Below are 27,211 nucleotides of genomic sequence, written 5' to 3'. Positions count from 1 at the left end.
CTCGCCCAGAAATAGATTTTTCCTTCGTCAAAATCCCTTCTATAGACCTAAGTTCTGAATGTATTTTGCAACCTTGAGTTTAGCTTACAACCTGCCTATGCTGAGACCATTTATATCGAGTCTGTTTGACTACTCGTCTTTCTTGCTCTTTACTGCTAAATATTGTGGTCCATCATGGCTTATGCCGTCTACTGTTCTTCAATTCCTACACACCCAATTATTGTATACAAAACTTGAGACCTAAAAATTTCATCTTTCATAACCTTTTCTTTGTATTATTGTACTTAAAAGTTTTTCCTGTGCCAACCATGTATTTTCCTGCTGATTTTGTAACTATGCTATACAGTAGTTTTTGTATAGTTTCAGTAATAATAGCAAAGGTCAAATATAGGAGATCAACTTGATATTTTCACTAATGAATTGGTCATGTTTGGTAAACTTCTACTGTATTTATCCTTCATCATTATTACCATAATAAGACTTTTTTTCTAGTCTTGATTTATACTCTTGGAGATCTAAAGAGTCCTCGTCTTATTTTTTCTCTTTTCTTTTGTCTCTCCATTTTTCTGGAATTTATTAGGTTAGGTCATCCTTTATGGTCTCTTTTTCAAGCACATACAAGTCGGTCTTAATTTTTCTATATCTTCTAATATGAGCCATCTGTACCCCACTCATACATGACTGATATATTCTAAAGTTGTTACTTATCTTGGAATATTTTATATTAATTGTTCCTTCCTTCTCGTGTAGTTTTTTCTTTTTTGACTGGACTAATTTCCCTGTTTGAGTCCTTGGGCCAATAGCATCCTGCTTTTCTAACTAGGGTTGTAACTTAATTAGTAATCATACACATACCAAGGCACTTCCCCCAATTTTGGTGGGTAGCCAACATCAACAAATGAAACAAAATCAAAAAGGGGACCTCTACTCTCTACGTTCCTCCCAGCCTGACAAGGGACTCAACCGAGTTCAGCTGGTACTGCTAGGGTGCCACAGCCCACCCTCCCCCATTATCCACCACAGATGAAGCTTCATAACGCTGAATCCCCTACTGCTGCTACCTCCGCTGTCATCTAAGGCACTGGAGTAAGCAGCAGGGCCTACCGGAACTGCGTCACAATCGCTCGCCATTCATTCCTATTTCTAGCACGCTCTCTTGCCCCTCTTACATCTATCCTCCTATCACCCAGAGCTTTCTTCACTCCATCCATCCACCCAAACCTTGGTCTTCCTCTTGTACTTCTCCCATCAACTCTTGCATTCATCACCTTCTTTAGCAGATAGCCATTTTCCATTCTCTCAACATGGCCAAACCACCTCAACACATTCATATCCACTCTAGCTGCTAACTCATTTCTTACACCCGTTCTCACCCTCACCATTCGTTCCTAACCCCATCTACTCAAGATACACCAGCCATACTCCTTAGACACTTCACCTCAAACACATTCAATTTCTGTCTCTCCATCACTTTCATTCCCCACAACTCCGATCCATACATCACAGTTGGTACAATCACTTTCTCATATAGAACTCTTTACATTCATGCCCAACCCTCTATTTTTTACTACTCCCTTAACTGCCTCCAACACTTTGCAACCTTCATTCGCTCTCTGACGTACATCTGCTTCCACTCCACCATTTGCTGCAACAACAGACCCCAAGTACTTAAACTGATCCACCTCCTCAAGTAACTCTCCATTCAACATGACATTCAACCTTGCACAACCTTCCCTTCTCGTACATCTCATAACCTTACTCTTACCCACATTAACTCAACTTCCTTCTCTCACACACCCTTCCAAATTCTGTCACTAATCAGCCAAGCTTCTCTTCTCTAATAATAATGATAATATGCAAAAGGGGAGATCCCCTAAGATGCCATCCATGAATCATTGAAATGTGGCTCTACATTACATAGGCCAAAGCAGGGGTAATTGAAAGTATATCTTTTGAAGGAGGCTGTTGATTGCAGTCTTGAGAATGATTTCTGGGTTTGTTGGCACCTGATAATACCCCTTCAGGAGGTCATAAGTCGAAAGTACTTTAGCTCCGTGAAGGTAGGTGTTGATATTGGGGAGGTAGTAGTTGTCAGGTTCCATCTGCATGTGAAGATGCCTGTAATTCCCCACAAGAGCATAGGGATCTATCATTCTTCAAGATTATGTGCAGGGGCAATGACAATGAGCATGAAGCCTTTTGACAAGGCCCATTTTTGTCCATATTGGTGAATGTGCATTTAGCAGCTGCCAAATGGTCAAATATTGCAAACATTGTGGACCCCTTCATCATGATACGGTGATAGATACCGTGCTTGGCAGGAACAATTGGTGTCTTGCATGTGTTGGACAGAAGACATCGGGATATTAAGTGAGGTGGTAGGTGCATTACTTGCAGCTCATGCATTACAAAGCCAAACTGTAAACTATTGAACAGAGGATTACCTTCAGCCTACATATCTAGAAGTTTTGTTAAAAAAACATGGAAACATTTAGGTAATGGGAGTTATGGAAACTGGATGGTTAGTCACCAGGGCTAGAGCTACCAGTAACTAATTTACCTAGTAGTGTGATTATAAGTTTGATAAGCTCTCCCTTCAAGATGTAAGCAATGAGAGTCCTGGGTAAGACTTTTTTAAATACGTGTAAAGTTACTGTTATCACAAGTCTATGGATTTGACTGGAAAGTAGGAAGATGAATAATGGTAAGAGTGAAAGAAGCAACTGAAGATTAAGAACGACAACGTTGGAAGGAACACTTTAGTGAGGTTATGAATAGGAGATATGAAGGGAATAATTTTATTGATATACCTGAAGCTGATAAAGACCTTGATTTGCCCATGAATGAATTCAGTGTGTTTGAAGTCGAAGCTATTCTCAAAAAACTGAGAGTGAAAGCCCCTAGATACGATTGCATAACTGAGATGATACTGGCCGTAAATTACTTTTTTGTAGAATGTTGTATGAAGAGGCAAAACCTGATGAATGGGTATTAGGTGTGTTGGTGAAAATAAAAAAGTCCTGACTAATTACAACTAATTACAGATGTATAACACTTACGTCCATTGTTATGAAAAGATATACTGTATTATGCTTATTCTAAAGAGACTGGAGAGAGGGATTGATGAAAAGCTGAGAGATGAACAAGCAGGATTTAGAAAAGGTAGAAGTTGCAATGACCAAATTTTCATTTTGAGACTTGTACAGCAATGCATAAATATAGAAATCCCCTTTTGATGACATTTGTGGTCTATGAAAAAGCCTTTAATAGGGTGCACCGGCCAATTTTGTGAAGTGTCCTGTGTTATTATGGAATTCCTTTTAATTATGTATTATTATTACAAGCCAAGCTACAACCCTAGTTGAAAAAGCAAGATGCTATAAGCCAAAGGGCTCCAACAGGGAAAAATAGCCTAGTGAGGAAAGGAAATAAGGAAATAAATTATATAAAAAGTAATGAAAAATTAAGGGATTTTGACGAAGGAAAAATTTATTTCTGTGCTCGACCTGTGTTGCCCAGTGAAATGCTCCTCTAGCGCCATTTCTAAGGCATAGTTATTGCTAAATATACCAGAGAAAAAAGAGAGGCATAGAAAACTGGGGCGTGATTGAACCACGACCATAGATCCCTCACCAATTAGACCTCTCCTTCATCAACATCCCTCTCCACCCCTATATCTCCCCACCTCTTATCTGCATTCTTCTATCAGCACCTGCGTTGGTCAGACGTGTTTTATTTTGCTCTGTGTTGTTTTGTGTTTTTGAAGATGTCCGATGTTTTGGAGATCCCTGCTCCTGAGTTGAGTATTATATTTGCCTGTTTGGGATTTCTGGGTAGCGACATTTATTCTTGACCGTGTTTGGTTTTTTGTTATCGCCGCTTGTTGTTCCCTTTCGGGGGTTCGCCACGGCCATTGGTGTCGCTTCCTCGTTATCTCTCTGTTTATCGAGCTTTCATTTAGTTTCTTATACTATTCGTAAGCCCTTGTTTATGTTTTGGAAATCTAATTTAATATTTTGGCATGATCATATTTTATAGCGAGCTACACCCTTCAGGTTTATTAGCGCTGTGCTTGTTAGCCTATTTGGCCGATCCGTTAGCGGTATTAACAACATTAAAGTGGATAACTAACATATATACTATAAAAAGACTTTTGTCAGCTTGTATAACAAAAACATTTGCTGCAAGTTTGAAGTTTTGAAGTTCTACTGATTCAACTACCCATATTAGGCATGTCATCCCACAACTTGTCACAGCTGGAATAAAACTTCTAGAATACTGTGTAGTATTGAGCCTCATTGATGGAGAAGGCCTGTCTTAGTTAACTGCATGACTAGCATTACAAACAGGATGGAACTGTCGAGGAAGATCTGAATGTAAACGATGGTCAGAATTATGAAAAACGTATGCAATATGCATAATAAACTAATTGAACGACGGTGCCAAAGATTGATATCTAGATCAGGAATAAGAAATTTAATAGACCACAAGTTCATGTCCAACAAATTATGATGAGAATCAGCAGCTGAAGACCAGAAAGGAGAACAATACTCGAAACAAGGTAGAATGAAGGAATAAAAAATTAATTCAGAATAGAATGATCACCGAAAATCTTGCAAGATTCTCTCAATGAGCCAATTTTTTAGTCAATTGAAGAAGACGCAGACCTGATGCGTTTCTCAAAAGTAAATTTGGTGTTGAGAATCACACCTGAAATTTTAAGTCATACAAAGTTAAACATTATCAATGCTGAGATCTGGATGTTGAGGAGCCACTGTCCTTAACCTACTTACAATCATACTTTAGGATTCAACTTCATACCCCAGAATTTGCACCATGCACTAATTTTAGCTAGATCTCTTGTAAGGGATTCAGCAATCTCAGAACTACATTCAGGAGAAGGAATTGATGCAAAGAGTAGCATCATCTACATATGCCACAAGCTTGTTTTCTAGGCCAAACCACATGTGTATATAGTACGAAAACTAATTGGCCAAGAACACTACCCTGTGGAACACCAGATATCACATTCCTATACTCACAGGTCACAATGGTGCCTATCAACAATTTCTCTTTGAGATCTATTATTTAAAAATTCAATAATAATGTTAAGAAGCAGCCCACCCATTCCCAACTGTTTGAGTTAGAAAACAAGGGCCTCATGATTAACACTGTCAAAGGCAGCACTAAAATCAAGGCCAATCATACGAACTTCCTGACCACAATCAAGGGATTTCTGTACAGCATTGGAGATTGTAAGAAGGGCATCTCATGCTCCAAGGCCTTTATGAAAACCAAATTGTAAACTAGGGAACATATGATTATCTTCAGCAAACCTATTAAGACATTTTGCCAAAAGACGTTAAAAAACTTTAGATATGTGAGTTATGGAAATTGGCCAGTAATCAGTTGGTCTTGAGCTACCACACACATTTATATAGTGGAGTAACATTACCAATTCTCCAAGTACTAAAAGCTCCCCTTCTTGCTAACTTGCATAAAGTAACATAACTTAGAGCTAAGAAATCTGCAGTCTTTATAAAAAACAAAGGAAAAATACCATTTGGGTCTACACCTCCATAAGCATCAAGGTCCATCATAAGAGCTTTAATTTCACAAGATCGAAAAGCTAAACTAGTTATTTTAGCCTCGGCAAAATAGAAATGAAGAAGTTCAAGTTTCTTATTACTCTGTTTACTGTCAAACACATCAGCCAAAAGGGTTGCCTTTTCCTTTGGACAGTAAGTGACTGAGCCATCTGGTTTAAGTAAAGTAGGAACTGTTGCATCTACACCAAAGAGTGCAGATTTATGGGTAGTCCACCACTTGTGTTCCGGTGTTGTAACAGAAAGGATTTCTTTATGGTTAGATTGTATTCCTTTTCAGTTGAAGCATAAACACTCTGAGCAAAAGCTCTAAGCTGAGTATAGTTATTTCAGGTCAAATCGGATCTGTTACCCTTCCAAAGATGATAGGCCTCCTGCTTCCCCAGATAAGCATATCTACAATCATCATTGAACCATGGTTTGGCCTTCACTCGGTACCTTAGCACACGAGAAGGGATACACCTATTAATTATGCTGACTAGATTCATATTCAAAGGGACAACATGATCAACACTACTATACAATTGTGACCAATTCAAGCCCAAAAGATCATGCAAAATCCCATTTCAGTCTGCTTGCGATTTCATATAAATTTTACAAGAGTATGATACACAAGGGACAGGCTGCTCAGTCTTCACTACTAATGAAATCAAGGCATGATCAGATTTCCCGACTGGAGAACCAACCTTACTTGTTATAACGTGAGGGGAGTCTGTGTATATGAGGCCCAAGCAGTTACCAGACCTGTGAGTAGCTTCGCTTATGATTTTCTCACAGTCTGATTCAGAGGCAAAGTCTAAAGCTTTAGCCATGACTATCAGTAGGAGAAACAGAGCTTATGGTGTAAATTTGATTATCTGTTCATGAGCATAGCAAGTGCTAAGTTGATGTTAATGGAATCTTATCAAGTAAATTTCCAGTGAACAGCGTAGTACTCCAAGAGGATGTGTTGACACCTATGTTGTTTATCATCCTCATGGATTTTGTGATGCGTAGAACAGTCAGAGATGGTGGAGAATGATTGGACTGGATTGGTTATAGGAATTTAGCAGACCTAGAGTATGCTGATAATGCTGTCCTTGTTAGTAGAACACCACAGGATTTGCAATGCTTGCTTACCAGAATGTATGAAATATTACATGAGGTTGGACTGAAGATAAATAGAAGAAAGACAGAGATGATGAGAACAGAGTATGCAATGGAAGATGAAATATCATTGGAAGGGGAAAGGATTAATGAGGTAGAATCATTTAAGTATTTAGGAGCTAGATCTCCAATACAGGGTCTTTAGAATTAGTTTACTGAAAGATTTAAAAAAGCAAATTGGACAATGGCTAGGTTAAGTAAAATTTGGAAATCAAACCGCCTGAAATTGCATATAAAAATCAGACTATATATCAGTTTAGTGAGATTGGTGTTACTCTTTAGACATGAGTCATGGTATGGCAATGAAACAATCTCTAATAGATTTAGTAGATTTTAGAACAAAGCCCTCAGAAGGATATTGGGAGTTAAATTGCTGGACAGAATTGAAAAGGAATCTATAAGGAGATTACTTGAGTGCCATATGTGGATGAGATCATGATGAGGGCTAGATGGAGATGGTTTGGGCAAGTTCTTTGCCGTCCCTAAGAGATATTAGTTCACCAAACGTACAGCTGGGCTCCATAAGGGACTAGAAGAGTTGGAAGACCCAGGTCTATGTGGCTGAGGACTATGAAGCGCTAAGTAGGAGATTATGACTGGAGAAGTACTTAATTGAAAGCTCAAAATAGAGATGACTGGCAAAATCTAACAGAGGCCCTTTGTGTCAATAGGCGTAGGTGGAGATGATGATGATGATGGTGATGGTGATGAAAGAAGTGAATAAGGTGAAAAAAGTAGCTTGGTGTGCAAATATGTGGAAGAGAAGTGGAGTATTTGAAGTGGGAAGGCATATTGAAGTCAAGCTGCTCTTGTATAAGTGAATTGTCATTGTTATAAATTAATTAACACTAAAATTTGAAGCTTTCAAGATGTAAAAATTTAGAATTTCAGGATGATTAAACTGCTTTCAAAAGGTTTGCATAGGTGGAAAAAGTTAATCAGTGTATTTTGATATAATTTTTCTGCACAGTGCCTGAGAAGTTAATTAGTGAAAAGTCGATCATTTTAAAGGCTTGGGAAATATGAGTGCGAGACCATAAATACAGTAATATTAGTTGTTTGAGCAGTTGCGTATTAATGTACAGGAAGTGATAATGTTCAAGACGGGGTTGTGTAGCCATGGATATCTGTTTAGGATTGTCAATGTACAAGTAATATACCATCTGTGGGTATTCAGTATATGAAGCAGCTAATGTTATAGAAGTTTTCTAAATTGAATTGCAACCTTTGGTTAATAATCAAGGTTGAACAGTTGTTAATGTAAAATCCATCTATCCTGTAGAACTCTTATTTTAGTCTGAATGTCTTTATACAAGTATATTTGATGTCTTATACGCATAAGCAGAATATTCAGGAGCAATTATAAATCCATGCATGGCCTTGATCAATCTGTAAGTATTAGCAACCCAATTCAGGACTCTAAACATTGTAGTATTATCCTACCTAAAGGGAACTAGACACTGGTGATGTGAGAACTCTTAAGAATACTAGTGTTAATACAACCTGTTAGGAAAAGTCTTGAAAGCACGCTGTGAAGGAAATTTCCCTTCTGGGTGATGCTACTCTCTGTTACAGACAACTGAAATATTATGATCCCTCCATCCCCTTTCTCATATTGTCTTGTTCATCTCATTCTCAAGAATCGGACTTCTTGGGTTACGAGCTTATACCTCTTGCTTGAATGGTCAGTTAATTTTTGCAAACATTGATTTTAGACATACTGAGATTTAGACTGCAGTATCCTATGAATATACGTTGGATGGTTGGTTTCTGGACTATTTTCCAAAAGTGCTACACTGGACTTGATGGACTGTCGCAAAGATTAGCTCTCTATTTATTTATTTCCTGAATTAATTGTTAGTCTGATTCTATACGATTGATATGGTTGAAAAAAACAGATTAGGTTTTGTAAACAAGCTTATTTTTCATACAAGACTATTGATAATGTATGAAATGCCTATCGCCAATCCATTCATTCTCCGTGGGTTTCATAGTTTGTAAGGTACTCTTAGTAAGGTGGATATTTACTATTTACCAGTGGGTTAAAGCCATGCATGTGTGAAGTCACTTGTAGCTATTCCATTACTTGTCTGTAAGACATCAGATTGCATGTACCTGTGAACAAATTGATCACGAATGTTGGCTTTGTGATTGATAGGTTTGTATGAAACATTTTTTTTTTAAATGATATTCTTAGAGGGGTTTGCGACTATTGAATAATTAGACTTAACACTGCAATGATTGCAGTCCTGTATTTTACTGGAGCCACTACTTTAAAAGGAAATTGCATATTGATTAAGAATGACAAATTTATATACAGCACTACTTTACATATGTTTTCCGTATATGGTGCTTCGGCTTTGGGAAATGTAACTGCTTTACCATTTAAAGATTTTGTGGAACAGTGGGGCTTTTATAGATTTAGCCACTACATAATATAGCAACAACATGAGATATTCATTTCAACCTGCTCTGCATTGTCAGGCCAATAAATTTATTCTTGTTGATGGATATTTAGGATTTGAATGTTTTGAAGTTACTCTTGAAATAATTTACTGCAACCATATTAAGCATATTTCTTTGCAGGTAAAGCTGAGGTAAAGGAATGGAGTTTGTCATTGTTTGGCACTGAAACTGAACCTGGTCAGGCAGTTCCCACCTTGTCAGGTGAGTTTCATCCTATAGCTCAGCCCAGTGACCCTGCACATCATCAGGTGGTTGACACCACAGAGGGTAAAACTGAAACACGTGACCCAGACACAGAGATAGGCCACCAGTCTTCTTCCTCTTCAGCAACAATTCCACCCAGCCCATATGCTATAGAGTTCTTAAGTCCTCAGAAATCGCTGCCACCTGGCTGCAGTCGTGTGGATTCATCTGGGGCTTGCATAGGTTTGTGCCTTGTAGTGATTTTGGGGCACATGGTGGTGGGATATTTTCTGCTGCATCAGTCTAGTAAAACCCATGTAGAAAAAGAGGAGCAGGAGGAGGAGGAGGAGGAGGAAAAAATGGAGAAAGTTGTCAGTAGAAATATATGCGATTTAATTAGTTGTACTCTTAATGCTGGATTTATACATTTTTATTCCTACGGGAGACAAGTTGAAGCTTCTCCGACATTTTTACAACAGACTTTGCTAGAGAGAGTCAGTTAGTTTTTTAATCTCTAGCTTTTAGATATATAAATGTACTTAAAATATACATCCCTTGAAACTTCACTGTGTGGGAGACACTTTTATGGAGTGGACAATGGACATGTATTCACTGAAGAAGAAAGGCAGTGGAGAGAACTGGTCCAAATACTCTCACTTGGCACTGAAGTCCAAAGAAACTAGAAATAATTCCAGGGTTTTTTTCTTATGATAAGAATAAATCAAAACCCTCCAAGATTTCTTGTGCGTATGTTCTTTTCATAGAGTGCCTTTGGCATTTTATACTCATTTTTACTCTACATACTATAGAAATATCTCCAGCTATTATGATACTTGTGGAAAACAGAAGTTTTATAGCAGGTGAAGGACACTAGAAATATGCTTACTTGGCTTATTGACAGCTTATAGATATTTTATTTTCCTCTGGCCAAACTTTGTAAGTTCGACAGAATAGGGTATTATATGTGTTGGTTCATGTACCATACTAGTATGTATGTGAATCTTTGTAGAACAGGTTTTTTGATATACAGTAACTTGATAAGTCTGGCCTGAGAGAATAATAGTCCTGTTGATTAGATGTCATGTCTTCCAATGGTGGAACACCGTCAGTCAATTGACTTTTTAAAATGGAGGAAATTTTATGGTTACTGTGAAGTTGGAATTAGTAAAGGAAAAATGCATATTACTTGGATAGAATATGGTACTCGTTTAATTGCAAACTATTTTGACCATGGAATTTAATATTTTATGATTAGAATGAGTGTTTTTACATTACCCAATACAGTAATTTAATGTCATAATGGTGTTGAACAATGACAATTTTCTTCTGATGTTGCATGTATTTTGCACAATATGCTCTTAGGAATAGATACCAGGAATTATTTTGTTTAGGTACTTGAACTTTAATTATAGTTTGGAAGAGAAAAATTTACTATGAAGTCTAACCGTAATTGGTGTTAAATTTATTTTTGCTTTTCTTTGATTTTATCGGTGTGGCATTTAATATTAATTTTATGATTGTCATATCTCTCTCTCTCTCTCTCTCTCTCTCTCTCTCTCTCTCTCTCTCTCTCTCTCTCTCTCTCTCTCTCTCTCTCTCTCTCTCTGTTAGTGAAAATTTAACTTTCTTATTGGTAGTTCTGCAAATTATAGGTAAACCTTACAAACAGTTATTTATTCATGATACACACACACACACACACACACACACACATATATATATATATATATATATATATATATATATATATATATAACTGAAACTAAAATTTATTTTATTTTGATATATTTTGCTATTTGGCAGAATTCCTATAAATGCTCAATTACATAAAAGTTAACAATTTTGCTTGCACTGAATTATAGGGTTTTCTTTTTATGATTCCTCTGCTACTTGAATACAATTGTAATTTCAGGGCCATAATGTTAATATTTTTCCAGCCTCTAGACTGGAAGATGGAAGAAAATATTTATTTATAGTTATTACTGCATTCACTGATGATATATGCTTTAAGACACACTATGCATGCTGTATATCCTCTTATATAAGTAATGAAGTTAAATTATAATTGTATGCACATATACCCTCCAGGAACTGAAGACATACTGAATACTCCACCAATAGTTTTCGTTAACAAAACTGAAAATGGTAAAATCAAGCATGTCCTATTTCCTGTCCTTCAACCAACCTGTTTCTGCATTTTAAATAGCTTTGGATGAATTTGGGAAATCCTACAGTAATTTTGTTTCAGATCTATTATTGTGAGCTAAGTCTGTTGCACTCGACTGCAAACTTCAAACCTAATTTTATATGAAGTAGATAGTGCAATGTATGGTTGAAAGAATTCTGATATTGTCATTCTATTTAAAAAGATTTTAGGTTTCAATTAAGGCATCTCAGGTTCACAATTAGTTCCTAATTACTGATGTTTGTTTGAGGATTCATTCATTTAGAGGATTCATTTATTTAGAATTAACTCCTTAGATTTGAATTAGGACTACAGTACTGAAATTTTTCTAATGCGTTTTCTTAGATATTTCAAAAATGATAAAATTTGTTTTACATAGGAGGTTGTTAGATCAGATGGACAAGTGATACATTCAAGCTCTTACTCAAAACATTGCACTTAGTTAATGCGACAAAAGGATTTTCCCATAATTATGAAAGCACCGAAGCTGATTTCACTTTGTAATCGAAAGTGCTTATAGTTAATTTCTATGGCTTTTCTAAGATACTTTTAAAGCATTATTGATACAAAATTACTAAGTTTTAAAACCTGTAGTCTTTACAGCTGAAAGAGGTTAACATAGGCTTCAATGTTGGTGTTGGTCATAGATAATGTCATCTGAAACAGAACCTTGTCAATTCTGGGGGGATTATTGGTCTGCTATAACTAAGGTAAAGATTAGTTAGTCCATTCTGTCAGACCTGTTTGTCCTGCAATAAAAGTGATAATCATGTGCCTTGTCTTTCATAAACTGATTTGGGTCCAAACTTGCAAGTCATAGCATCGAAGGTTTGTTTCCTTACACTATTAGGTAGGGTAGCTAGGTAGAACATGTCTGGGTTTGCAAGTCTGACCCTTGAATTAGTTTAAGAAATAGGAGCACTTGTTTTCCTTTTCTTGCCCCTAAGTAAATACAGTTTATACAAGTTTCCTTACCAAAAGCGTCGGTCACATGGTTTTCTCCTCGTGAAAAAGCTTTTTCTTTTCAACTCTGTTGTTATTCTTGCTAATATCTATATAACATGAGCATGCAGAAGATTTACACTAATCTTACCCAGAATTCATATTATCATTATCTTGAAGCAAGAGCTTTTTGACCTTGAAATAAAACTTGACAACAAAACTCCCTTTCGCTGTGATACTAGATCTTCCGTCAATATATGAGCCGAGTTTCATCCTGAAGGAGGAGTTGCTATTGGTCAGTCGTACCAGCAAAATTGCCTCTTCAAAAACTTTAAATCAATCGGTAATAGTGTTTTCTGCTTCTCTGGCATTTTTATTTCTTACAAATTTGGTGGTTAATATGGTTTATCTTTTCAAAAGTTCACAGATAAACACATATCTCTACCAAGTTGATTTAGGTTGCTAGCTAGTCCTACAATAGCTATTTATTCCATCTGTGCGTTACTGTGTATGTACGTATATGATATTTATCCATTTTATGTTTTAAATATCAGACAATGATGACAGAAAAACCTGACTTAATCTTTCACCACCCCATTCTTATGTCATGGATCCATAGGCTAAATATACATTCAATTGTCGTCAATACTCTTCACTTAACCTTTTTTAGCACTTGTGGAAACTTTTTTTTATTTCTTCTCCTCTCAAATGGTTCAAGATTTAAGCACAGAATTTAAGAAATTTCTGATGATGATTTCATAATAATGGAACAAGTAAATAGTCTAATTGGCATATCATCTTGTAATTTGGTTTTTCCTCCTCTCCCTTCTTAGAGAGTGAGTGCTTTATTATTGAATTTTTCATAAGGAGCTACAGTTTTTATAAATATAAATTTATGATATGACGAGTGCTTTTTAGGATAATGGAAAGAGTACCGATTACAACAGCATCATTATTGATCTTGAGCATAGCCACTTTGTAATACACTACTGTATCAAGTATTTGCTCCTCTTCCTTCCATTCTTTATCATTGAGCTTAGAAAAAATCCTGTGCCTAAGATATTTTCAACCGTTAGACTCCATATGTTGGTTATACATCTTTGGATTACAAATAAAGGTATAGAGCCTTGGGTAAAGTAGTCTTCAAATACATTCCTGTGGCTTTTATTTCAAACGTGCCAGCCTGTTATTGATTTAGGCCATTTTATACTCCTTATATCAAAGCATACCTTTGTATTTTGTACCTGTGATGTAGTCAGTCTAATGTTGACCCCACCATTATTCTTTATTATAAGCCAAACGTAGTGACATTTTGCACCATCTTCCTTCCATTTTTATCAAATACTGTAGTAGAGTTAAAGTGTCAGGTTTCAGTTCCAGTTTCATCAGAATATTGTAGTTGCTTACTAGAATGTCAGCCAAGCAAGCCTATTCCCCACTGTGGTGCCCAATCACAGCAGTGGCCTCCACCAGTAAACAGCTTAAACTTATGGTCCCGGGCAGTGATCGATCTGCCGCCATGTGAATGCTAGGCCAACACGTTACCACTCTACTAGTCAGGAGGCTAGTAAAGGGTTATGAAACACATTGTGGTTTTGGGCCATTTTAAATTTCTGGTGATTTTTACATTTAGGCATCATGCTCCAAAATTGTTTGATGTGCACCATAAGTTGTGAGTTTATGCTTCATTTGCTTCTAATTTCTTATGACTTTAGCATAAGTGGTGACTGTTATGCCATTTCATTAATGGCAGTTTGGTGCAATTGATGATGGTGTGTGCAACAATGGTGGCATTATTTGCCATATGTGATAGCTTTATACTCCATACCACTTTATTTTTTGGAAATTTTTAGGTGGATGGTCTTCATTTTAGTGTATTATAGCATTATTGACTTATGCAGAGTATTTGGTTGGATAAAAGTATTTATGATATGCTCAAAACACCCAGACTAGAGTACCAGCAGTCATCCTATTGACATCACCACTTTCTTGATGTCATTACAAGTTCTTTTGGGCTTGCAACTGCTGTAGTTCAGGCACAGATGGTTTTGGTGCTAGATTGCTTTTGGCACCAGCAGTTTTGGCACTACTGTAGTATATTGGCAAAGAGTTTTAGTGTAGTTCCATTAATGACAAAAGTTGTCACTCATTCAATATTATTGTTATTACTAGCTAAGCTACAACTCTAGTTGGAAAAGCAACAAGGAAAGTAGGCCTGTGAGGAAAGAAAATCTGGAAGTGAACTATATATGAGAAGTAATAACCAAGAAATAAAATATATTTTACCATAACATTCTTAAAAATTAGATCTCATAAATTAGGAAAAGACTTGCATTTCAACCTGTTAAAATGAAAGCATTTGCAGCAAGAATGAATTTCGAAAGTTTCACCAATTTAATTGCCAGTTTAGGAAGATCATTCTACAATGTGTCATAGCTGAAATAAAACTTCAAGAATACTGTACAGTTTTGAACTTGATGATTCAGAAGGCAAGGCTGTAAGAATTATCTGCATGACTAGGACTATGAAGATCTGAATATAAAGGATGGGCAGAATTATGAAAAGTCTTATGTAATATGCATAAAGAAATAACTGCTCTGTTGTGTCAGAGATTAATATCCAAATCGGGAATAAAAAAAAAAATAGACCTGGTTTTTTGTCCAACAAATTTGGTTAAGAGTCAGCTGCTAAAACAAGACAGTAGAACAATACTCAAAACAAGGTAAAATGAAAGAATTAATACATTTCCACAAGATTGATTGATCACCAAAAATCTAAAGACTTCAATTAGTCGACTAACTGATGATTTTCAAGATTTCCATTAAAGGATTGGTAGCAACTCGTTAATCAGTCAGTACTTATTCATAAATGCATGGGATTACTCACTGAATTCATATGTCGCCTCCTTTGACTCAAGATACCGAAGAAGCCGTTTGGTTGATACAATGGCCATTTAACACACTCCGTTCTGGCTGGAGTTCGGTTCATGTACTGCAGTGAGATCTAGTATTATAACAAATGTGGCTGTTTGGTTGTGGTAGTTATATTTTAAGATTGAGAAGCTCTTGCTTCAAAATGTAGTAATACCCACGTGAATTCTGGGCAAGAACTGAAATAATTTTTTTTTTTTTTTTAGGTTTTTAGACTTCTGAATCGTTTCTTATATTAAAGTGGGAGAGATTGATAGCACAACTAAGTAACAAATTAGGGTATATATGGAATATCATTCAAAATTGTGGTTGATTAACATTTATGAAAATAGAGGGGTACAGTAATAGTTAAGATTTTAAATTATTAGATTGTGTAAAAAAGTTTTGTTTAAAAAAAAAATAAATACACTGTAATGTATGTATGCATAAATGTAGACTATCTCATTATATGATATTGGTATATAGAATTTTGATTTAATAAAATGTGTTGTATTAGTTTTAGTCAAGGAGATGCTGTGCGTATATGCATTAATCAGAAGAAACTCTTTTAACTTATTACTAACCATAATTTGATGGACCTCTTAAGGATGGGTAATGTTATGTTCACAGAAAGTCACAAGGGAAATGGTACAATAATGTTTGTATCTGATAAAAATTCATTTAGGCAAGATTTTTATTTTAATTTATACATATGAGGATGAAGACTAATAAAATGTTTAGTGATGCCTGTTATTTTAAAGAATATTTATAATGGCACTGGTCAGTGCAATAGCTGCTTGAAGGTATTTTCACATCTTCAAGTGATTGTCATGCTGTATGTTAGCAGCAGTGCTCACGGTTTCTTTTTTCAATCTATCTGCAGTACTGTACTTTTAATCTTAAAACAAATGGTAAGATGTTTGGGAGGATCAGTGTACGAGTTTTCATACCTCAAGTTAACCAAAGATGACTCCTGTTCTCTCGATCATGTTCAAGAATAACATTACCTCCAAGTATTTCATATAGAAAGTATTATTCTTTTATTTATCAGTTTGGAAATGTGTGCAAGTGTTTATTTAGAGAGTTGTATATAGATGGTCCTCAGGTTATGACGGAGATTGTTCATATGTTGTGGTGCAAGTCGAATTTCAACTTACGTCTGAACGCATCTAAATACAGTACTGAAGTCTCCTCCCATGCTATTGCAGTGTAGTAAAATCGCAATGTAGAACATAAAACACATTTTAGGAAATGGAAACATATCTAAGGTTGAAAAATATAGGACCTAAATATACTATAGAATAATACAAAACAGTGAAAAAATTAGTAATACATAAATACCTTATGGGAGATGCATTGTATTCATAAAACATTGTAGGACAAGACTGTCATAATCCGAAGACCTACTACACTGGTATGTTTATGTATGAAGTCACCACTGATGTACTTAATTTTTATGTGATTATCTACTGGTGGCCAATAGTTTAGAAGTCTGACATTATAATAAATGTTGACACAAGACAATTATAAGACTACAGTTTGTTCATTATGGTATCTGTAAATATTGAATGTATGAATGCTTGATTTTCATTGGATGTTTTTATTGTAGTGCTCATCTGACACTTGAGGATATCTTCATGTGTGAAGATAAAAAGAGACATGGTACTGTTCTGCTTTTTACATCTTCTTTTTGGGGTAGTTATAATCCTTTAGTTATGATAACCAGTCAGGTTTATTTCCATTTAGGCTGTTTTTGGGGATGGGTGGACACGCTCGGTTTAAAATCAAAAGATGCTTTTTTAACAAAGGTAACAAGTACTGAATTGTAATGCGATTGGAATTATTTGTCATATGAAAAGAGAAGCAGCTATGCAAAACCATACCAGGAAAGAAAATCAAAAGTTTCATGTGTGAAAGGTACTTACCGTATATTGCCTAACTTTTTTTTATTTTTAGGATATTAGTAGTAATACAGTACAGGTATATGAATATTAGGTGTCCAGGTAATGCAAATTGACAAATTTCGTGAAAATTACTATCATACTGTATTTCTATTTTACCAGAAAACTGTTGTTTTGAAAACCAAAATTATAAGAATTTGATTCTTTTTTGCTCAAAATCCCTTACTTTGATTTATAATATTTTCCCTAGAAAGTTCTAAACTGTTTCCATTAATCTAATTTTGTACACTATTATTAATTGCTGTTAGGTTTTCTTTCATTAATCATGGCGAAGTCTTATTAAATTAGTGCTTTAGTCACATTCACAATTGTTACCACTCTATTGTCATAATGTTTTGTTTATATAAATGAAATCTTTGTGATATTTCCAAATTATTGACAATGTCATTCAAGAAAGAAATCCCATAGAAATGAGGCATGCTACTGTAATGATAAATGTAGTGGAACTTGAAATTAAAGGCTTGCTACAAACTTATAAAACCAAATTTTGAAACCTGGAAAACTGCAGTCATCTTTGCATAATGTGATCTTGTCATAATATAGAACAATCCTATACCCAATGAAGTGAAGTTTACCAGAAATTTAAATTTTTAAAAGATTTTGAATAGTTTTGGTATCGAAGATTAATAGTAAAAGTCCTCTTTAGGGGGAGGAGTATAAATACAGGTAGAAGAACTTTTGTCATACGATAAAACACTTAAAACTTTCAGACATCTGTTTTTTTTTTTTTAGATGTTAGTGCCTGAAACTTGTTTTTCATCAAAATTTTATATGCAAAATTTTGTCCTTGACTGACAGCTATCTTTCTAGAAGTGAAAGTCCATTAATAAATCATGAATTCAGTCATGTTAAAATGATAGAATAGTACACAATTTTTTTGATCCAGGATGGAGGGTTGCAAGCATATCACATAACATTATAAATATTTGTTTCCAAGTTAGTTTTTGGATATGATTGTATCTTTTTCTGGAAGTATATAATTTCCTTTATTGATTGTTGGCTATTTTTTATAACTGTAAGTTGTTAGTTATTTGTGATATATTAACACAATTTTCTTCCAGATATGTCCAGCTGTAATATTGTTTGATACTGGTAATAGCTTAGATTTAAATGCTAAGGCAGAGAAGTTACCCAAGGACTGTGGGATCTAGATATGAGTTTGTTTCTAACTAAGACTATGAATGTTGTCAGTAGATATTGCTCAACGTAAAGTCTTGTGAGGTGGGGAGTGTTATCAAAGTTTAATGTAATCAGCCACAAATTAGTATAATTTGTTAGAAGTCCAGTTATTCATATTGATGCTATATTTCTGCACTTATTTTCTATTGTTTATTAATGGTTTAGCAGTCAAGTTTGAGTGTGTTGTTAATGCAGTAATCAGGAAACATAGAAACACAAGATTTATGATATTACTGTAAGTGAAGTCCGTTATTTAAGAACAGTTGCATTGTTATAGCAAGAATTGGCATCTCTTATACCTGACCTTGTCAGAGGGCATACACAGTTTATTCGGTCATTGTCCATCATTTTTATTATAATTGTACAGCAAGAATTTTATTGAATCATACAAAAGGTGTATAGCTAATATGTGGTTTCTTTATATCAGGATGTGTAGCTGTTTTTGTGCTTTAATTGCATCAGACTACCAGTGCTAGGGATTCCAATTATTCTTAACCCTTAATGTTGTTGTCGATAAAAGCTATTTAAATCTTTCATTATTTGATGCTTTTTTACATCTGTGCAATGTATACTAGTACTTTCCTTTTAATATTAGTTATTCCATAATGTTTTTTCCCTTTTTCAATTTGAAGCTCCTTTTCATCTGGATACTATACAGTTCTGCTTTACAATTGATTCATGCCTATACAGATGAACAGTGATGTATTACAGTACAGTATATTGTTTACACATGCATAATATATATATATATATATATATATATATATATATATAAAATGATTATGTATATTCATGTTTAACACATATAGACATATATACTGTATATGCATATAGATATATATATATACTATATATATATACTATATATATATACTATATATATATATATATATATATATATATATATATATATATATATATATATGTATGTATGTATGTATATATATGTATATATAAAATATATATATTATATTTATATATATATATATATATTATACAGTATATATAGTATATATGTATATATAGATAGATATATGTGTATATATATAGATAGATAGATAGATAATATATATATATATATATATATATATATATATATATATATATATATATATATATATATAATATATATAGATCTATATATATACAGTATATATACATATATGTGTGTGTATATATATATATATATATATATATATATATATATATATATATATATATATATATTATATATATATTATATATATATGTATATATATTATATATATATATATATATATATATATATGTATATATATATATAGATCTATATATATATATATATATATATATATATATATATATGTGTGTGTGTGTGTGTGTGTGCATGTGTGTATAAATTTATTTATGTGTAGAGGTGTATATATGTATATTTTTGTATTTAATGTAAATTTTAGGACAGCGATTTTTTTTTAGTAAATGAGGAGCATTTCCTGAAAATTAAGTAATGTTGTGTGTGCACCTATTGGTTTGGATACTTTTTAGATTTGGATAGGTTTTTAATTCTATTGGAATATCAGAGGTCAAAACCTTATTTATTTTAGAAGTCCTCTTGTACAGTGATTTTTTCAAACAAGAGTTAATTTTCCATTTATTTAAAGTTGATTATATAAGGTATTAGTCCATTCCAGACCCCATAAAAAATCATGTCGTAAATTATTTTTACTTGAAGATTACTGTATTGTAATTTCATACATGAGATCATTAAAAACTAGATAAGTAGATGGAATAATGGAAAATGAAGATATTCCAATTTACCTCTTGAAATAGTTGGTGACCAAAATGTTAGGTTGTCTGTTTAGGTCAGACTTGAGCACACCATTGACATAGAATTTTTCAATATTTAACTTAGCCGGTGATTATATAGCTGCAACTCTGTTGCTCGACAGACAACTCTACGGAAAAAACTCGCCAGCGATCGCTACACAGGTTGCGGGTGTGCCCAACAGCGCCATCTGTCGACCAGATACCCAGCTCTCAATGTAAACAAAGACTCAATTTTCTCTCTGTCGAGGTGTCGACAAGACGTACTTTACTCGCTGTTGCTAAACTGGAGTTTTTCACATCTATTTGGTGAAGTACTATATTCTAGTTTTGAGCTTTCGCTATGCATGTGTTTTATCTTCATCTTAAATCTTGAACTCGTTTTGGATAGATTTAATTATGGTGACAAAGAGAGTATGGACTTTCTTTCACTTTTAAATGGCCAACCCTTCCCTTAGACGGAAGTGTGTTTAGGCTTTTAGTAATTATCTTATCACGTTATAGATTTTCCTCTATATATTTTATATCTCTCCGCCTTTTTTAGGCCTCTTCGATTAACTTTCCATTTATTATAAACATATAAAAATAAATTTTAATGTTTTGTTTATATAGACCTTTCCTGAGAGTAGGCGGTCCTAACTTGGAAACCGAAGTTAATCAACGTTGAGCCCTTTATATCGTAATTAGCTTTTAAAGAGCTAAGGATTTAAAACTTTTTAAATGTAATATTTTATGAAAGAATTTCTTTGATAGTCTTCGTACTGTTTTCAAAGATGAACTAACGTTTAGTTTATTTATGCTACGCAGTTGTTGACGTTCAGGACGTTCAACATGCGCTCTATCGTTACGATAGAGAGAGAGTGTATCACGGTTTCACTTTGCAGTAAGAGTAAATCGATTCTGACGTTTTGTTCATTCTTTCTTAGCTTAAATGTTTTAAATTCTATTTTAAAGGAACTTTTTATTTGAAAAACCTTTCAGTTTTTTCCTTTAGTCAAATAACATGTTTTTTTGACGAAATATAATTGGGCTCTTCTCTTAGGTGCGAAATCAAGAGAGAAAGAGAGAGAGAGATAGAGACGGAGGGAGAGAGAGGAGAGAAAACGTTCCGTTCAAGCGGGTAACGTTGTTCTTGAGTTACTCTCGTCCCTAGTCGCTGTACGGGGAGGAAGGATAAAACGTTTTTAGTTTTTTATTCTCGTCCCCAGGCTATGTGCGGTGAGAGATTGAAAACGTAGTTATATGAACTAGTGTTTAGTCTCTTTCCCAGCCACTGATTTTTTTATCTTAAAATATGTTTTCTGTTTTTTGCTGGTATTAATGAGCTTGCATTATATGACTGATTTCGCAATTACTACCTTTTAATGAAGGGTAGAATTGCATGTTTCAGGTAGAAATCAGTAAAAGTTTCGATTTCAGTGAAATAAGTGCAAAACAGAAAATCGAAGTGATAAGGTGATATGCGCAAAGTGTTAGTGTTGCGTCCGAGGGTTCGTCTGTTCGTGCCTGTCGTTCACCTAGTCCGGGACCTCTTGCATGCTCCCAAGCCCAGGGGAGAAGTAATGTCAAACGACTTATGGGTTCGAGAGGCCTTGATCAACGAACAGACGTTTTCCCTCTATGGTATCGGGTGTATCTTACCAAGATCTCCCCTACCATAAGACGAGAGAGACGTTGTTTCTCCTCGTCATCCGAAGGCTTTTCGCATAAGAAACTTGTCACAAGGTTTCGAAGCCCTTAAGCGAAAGTCAGTCCTTTCAGGACAGGTCCAGCTTCCTGGTTACAACTATTAGGACAGCTCTGACCCTATGCAGTCATCGGATAACTGCTCGCCGCCTAACAAAAGCGTAACACAGACTCCGAGAGTCTTTTTTTGTTGGCAAAGTGTTGCGGTCACAGACGTTACCCTCGTCTCTTACCACAACCATTTCCGTTGATCCTTAATGGGTTGTATGGCAAGACATGCAGTATATGCTTGCCTCCCTTATGGAAGACTATTCTGCTGATTAGTCCGTTGAGTCTAGCCGTTTATCTCATCGATATCCTGGCTTTCAGCCAACCTAACGTTCCTTTGTGCTTACTGTTGACGTTGGCGTAGCTTAGTCACGTCAGTCAGGTTGTTTAGAACCACACTCGATGCGGTCTCGTGTGGTTTTTCAGCCGCATTTGGACGTTAGGCCACTTGCTGATGCTCCTGTTGACGTTCAAGACGTTCACTAACAATCGGAGTTGACTTGTTTTGACGCTGTGCGTCAACCTCCGCATTCTAGAGTTGTTTTGACTGCTCAGTCTAGGCAGTCAAAGCAGTCTCGAGTGGACGCTGTGCGTCCTCACGCACCTGTTGTGGTTGACAGTTCAGTTGTTGACAGTTCACAGACTGTCAAGCAGTTGCATGACGTTGCGTTCTGGTCTGCTACTAATGCACCAGTGAGTGTGGACTCTGCTTGTAAAGCATTGCCACCACGGTAGGTCTCTCCCTTGCTTGAGACTCAGCTTTTATCGGACAAGGTTCCTGTAGATGAGGAAGTTGCTGTTCCCCCTCCTACTGATATTCCCTTGAGGACTCTGTCAGATGGAGAGGAGCCTAAAGCTGCTTAGCCTCCTATGGACTTTAATTAAATCATGATGATTTTTTTAAGGATCTTTGTCCAGATCTTTTTGTAACTGCTGCTCCTCGTTCGCCTAAACGTCAGAGCTTACACTAGGCCTAGCTACTTCGAAGCCGTTGTTTTTAAGCTAGTGCTCTCTCGCTCTCCTCGAGAGCTTTAGGTTGGCTAGGCGACTGGTTTTTCACCAGGAGGAGTTTGGGGGATACAGCCTTTGCTTTCCCTTCTTTTAAACTGGTTTATAGAGCGAGAGTCTGATATGACACGAGAGAAGTTCTCGGCTTGGGAGTTCATGCCTCTGCCCAGATAGACTTCTCAATTCTCGTAGACTCTCCCTGGCGCCTGGCCAGGAGACGCTCCAAGTTTTTTACAGGTCAACTTAACAGCTGTTTTCGAGCCTTTGAAGTTTTGCTGTACAATTATGTCATGCATAACAAGGCTTTCAGGGATGGTAAGCGGTACCGCCTCAGTCGCTAACCCCGTCTGTTGCCACACCTGCTCCCGTAGACCCTAAATGGGCTTTGCTGCAAGACATGCAGTCCAAGCTTGCGTCCTTGATAGAGGACTTTAATGCGGAGAAGGTTGCTACCGAACCTTCTGGCCAACAACCTTCCAACCGGTCGGTTGTGCGCCCTGTTGACGCTGAGGTAACCTACTCGCGTCTGCCAGTTGAGGTGGTTCCTCCACCGATGCGACCCAGTGTGGGTTGCCAGCCGCACGTTGACGTTAAGCGACGCTCGGAGGTGGTTGTTGACGTTCAGGACGTTCAACAACCAGCAGAGGTGACTTGTTTTGACGCAGTGCGTCAACCTCAGCAACCCGGTAGGGTGTTGACTGCACAACCCAGACGGTCTAGACAGTCTCGGGTTGACGCTGTGCTTCCTCGCGCACCCATGGTTGTTGACAGTTCATAGACTGTGCAGCAGTTCCATGATGTTGCGTCCGGCTCCGTCACGCATGCACCAGTGCGACCGGACTCAGCGAGCCAGACGTTGCCCACTCCGTTGCCGTTTCCTCATCAGTTTTCGGATGAGGAACCCTCTGATGAGGACGTTGCTGAACAACAAGACGATCAGCCCCCAGAATAGATCAAGCCCTGCTATCCATCCAGAAGATGCTGAAGAAGGAACGCTGCTCAGTCAGGCTGTGGATGAGTCTGGTAGGGACGCTGTCATCCGTGGAACAATTTGTGTCACTAGGAAGACTACACCTCCGTCCTCTTCAATACCATCTAGCTTTTCACTGGAAAAAGGACAAGACGCTAGAAGCGGTCTCGATCCCGGTTTCCGAAAAGATAAAGTCTTGTCTGACTTGGTGGAAGGACAATATCAACCTAAGAGAGGGTCTTCCCCTGGCTGTTCAGACTCCCAACCACGTTCTCTTCTCGGACGCATCGGACGTGGGCTGGGGCGCGACACTAGACGGTCGGGAATGCTCAGGACTGTGGAACTCGAGTCGGAGGAGCATGCATATCAACTGCAAGGAGCTGTTGGCAGTACATCTGGCCTTGAAAAGCTTCAAGTCTCTCCTTCGAGGCAAAGTGGTGGAAGTTAACTCGGACATCACCACGGCCTTGGCGTACATCTCCAAACAAGGAGGTACCCACTCACTGACGTTGTACGAGATCGCAAGGGACCTGCTCATCTGGTCAAAAGGTCAAGACATCTCCCTAGTAACGAGGTTCATCCAAGGCGACTTGAACGTCATAGCAGATTGTCTCAGTCGGAAAGGGCAAGTAATTCCAACCGAATGGACCCTCCACAAGGATGTGTGCAAGAGACTTTGGGCCACTTGGGGTAAAACCATCCATAGATCTCTTTGCAACCTCGCTGACCAAGAGGCTTCCAATCTATTGCTCTCCAGTCCCGGACCCAGCAGCAATACATATAGATGCTTTCCTCCTAGATTGGTCACATCTGGATCTCTACGCATTCCCACCGTTCAAGATTGTCAACAAGGTACTGCAGAAGTTCGCCTCTCACGAAGGGACAAGGTTGACGTTAGTTGCTTCCCTCTGGCCCGCGAGAGAATGGTTCACCGAGATACTTCGATGGTTAGTAGACGTTCCCAGTAGTCTTCCTCTAAGGGTAGACCTTCTACGTCAGCCACACGTAAAGAAGGTACTCCAAAGCCTCCACGCTCTTCGTCTGACTGCCTTCAGACTATCGAAAGACTCTCGAGAGCTAGAGGCTTTTCGAAGGAAGCAGCCAGTGCGATTGCTAGAGCAAGGAGAGCTTCTTCCATTAGAGTCTACCAATCGAAGTGGGAAGTCTTCCGAGACTGGTGCAAGTCAGTTTCTGTATCCTCGACCAGTATCTCTGTAGCTCAAATAGCTGTTTTTCTCTTATACCTGAGAAAAGGACGATCCCTTTCAGCTCCCACTATCAAGGGCTACAGAAGCATGTTGGCATCGGTCTTCCGGCATAGAGGCTTAGATCTTTCCAAACATAAAGATCTGCAAGACCTCCTTAAGTCTTTTGAGACCACCAAGGAGCGTCGTTTGGCTACCCCTGGATGGAATTTAGACGTGGTACTAAGATTCTTCATGTCAGACAGGTTGGAGCCGTTACAATCAGCCTCCCTGAAAGATCTCACTCTTAAGACACTTTTCCTGGTATGCTTAGCCTCAGCTAAAAGAGTCAGTGAGATTCATGCCTTCAGCAAGAACATAGGATTTTCGTCAGAAAAAGCCACTTGTTCGCTATAACTTGGTTTTCTAGCCAAAAATAAGCTGCCTTCTCGGCCTTGGCCTAAATCTTTCGATATCCCCAGCTTATCGGAGATCGTAGGCAATGAACTAGAAAGAGTCTTATGCCCTGTTAGAGCTCTTAAGTTCTATTTAAAGCGTACTAAACCTTTACAAGGCCAATCTGAAGCTTTATGGTGTTCAGTTAAGAAACCATCCTTGCCTTTGTCAAAGAATGCTTGGTCAGACTTTATCAGATTGTTAATACGAGATGCTCATTCACATCTGAGTGAGGAAGACCGAACTTTGCTTAAAGATGCACGAAGTTAGAGCTGTAACAACTTCCGTGGCCTTTAAGCAAAATATATCTCTGCAAAGTATAATGGACGCAACCTATTGGAGAAGCAAGTCAGTGTTCGCGTCATTTTACTTGAAAGATGTCCAGTCTCTTTACAAGAACTGCTACACACTGGGACCATTCGTAGCAGCGAGTGCAGTAGTGGGTGAGGGCTCAACCACTACAATTCCCTAATTCCTTATCCTTTTAATCTGTCTCTTGAAATGTTTTTTTTTTTTATGGGTTGTCCGGAAGGCTAAGAAGCCTTTCGCATCCTGGTTGATTTGGCGGGTGGTCAAAGTCATTTCTTGAGAGCGCCTAGATTAGGGGTTTGATGAGGTCCTGTTGTATGGGTTGCAACCCTTGATACTTCAGATCCTAGGGGTCGATCAGCATCCTAAGAGGATCGCGAGGCTCCGTAAGGAAGACGTACTTAAAAGGCAGAGTAATTGTTCAAGTCGACTTCCTTACCAGGTACCTATTTATTTTGTTTTTGTTATTTTGATAACTTCTAAAATGAAATAAAAAACTCTTAGCTCATAAAAGTGTAAACATATATTACTGGTCTCTACCCACCATCCTGGGTGTGAATCAGCTATATAATCACCGGCTAAGTTAAATATTGAAAAATGTTATTTTGATTATAAAATAAATTTTTGAATATACTTACCCGGTGATTATGAATTAAATGACCCTCCCTTCCTCCCCAATAGAGACGCAGTGGGACGAGGAGAAAATTGAGTCTTTGTTTACATTGAGAGCTGGGTATCTGGTCGACAGATGGCGCTGTTGGGCACACCCGCAACCTGTGTAGCGATCGCTGGCGAGTTTTTTCCGTAGAGTTGTCTGTCGAGCAACAGAGTTGCAGCTATATAATCACCGGGTAAGTATATTCAAAAATTTATTTTATAATCAAAATAACATTTTTATTAAAGTTTTTTAATTGTTCACTGGGAGATGACAACACTTGGACTAAGTCCATGATTCGGTTGATCCTTATGTTTGAGTGGTGTTATGCTGTTTGTGATCCATGGATTTAAGGTTAAAGTTTTAAGAAGTCTTATTGTTTTCTCACTGGAAATATCTTTGATGTTTGCATCAAAATTATTGATTTTCTTTTTTGAAGTCTTAATTTAGGTGAATTGAGAAAAACTCTGCCTCTGAGGTTTTACTTTCTGACAAAATATCCCTTACACAAGCGG

At 36.8% G+C, this 27,211-nt stretch overlaps 1 protein-coding gene across 1 annotated transcript in view; it reads left to right on the top strand.

The window, feature by feature from the left end:
* Window positions 1-27,211, top strand: part of LOC137656498 (furin-like protease 1, isoforms 1/1-X/2) — a 117,547-nt gene that overhangs the window by 52,750 nt on the left and 37,586 nt on the right. The window contains exon 10 of the mRNA XM_068390672.1: window positions 9,339-9,644. Within this exon, the coding sequence (XP_068246773.1) occupies window positions 9,339-9,644 (306 nt within the window). The remainder of the gene's footprint in view (window positions 1-9,338; window positions 9,645-27,211) is intronic.

The sequence above is a fragment of the Palaemon carinicauda genome, chromosome 17 (assembly GCF_036898095.1).
Source record: "Palaemon carinicauda isolate YSFRI2023 chromosome 17, ASM3689809v2, whole genome shotgun sequence".
Lineage (NCBI taxonomy): Eukaryota > Metazoa > Arthropoda > Malacostraca > Decapoda > Palaemonidae > Palaemon > Palaemon carinicauda.
This window is presented reverse-complemented; position numbering and strand designations above follow the sequence as displayed.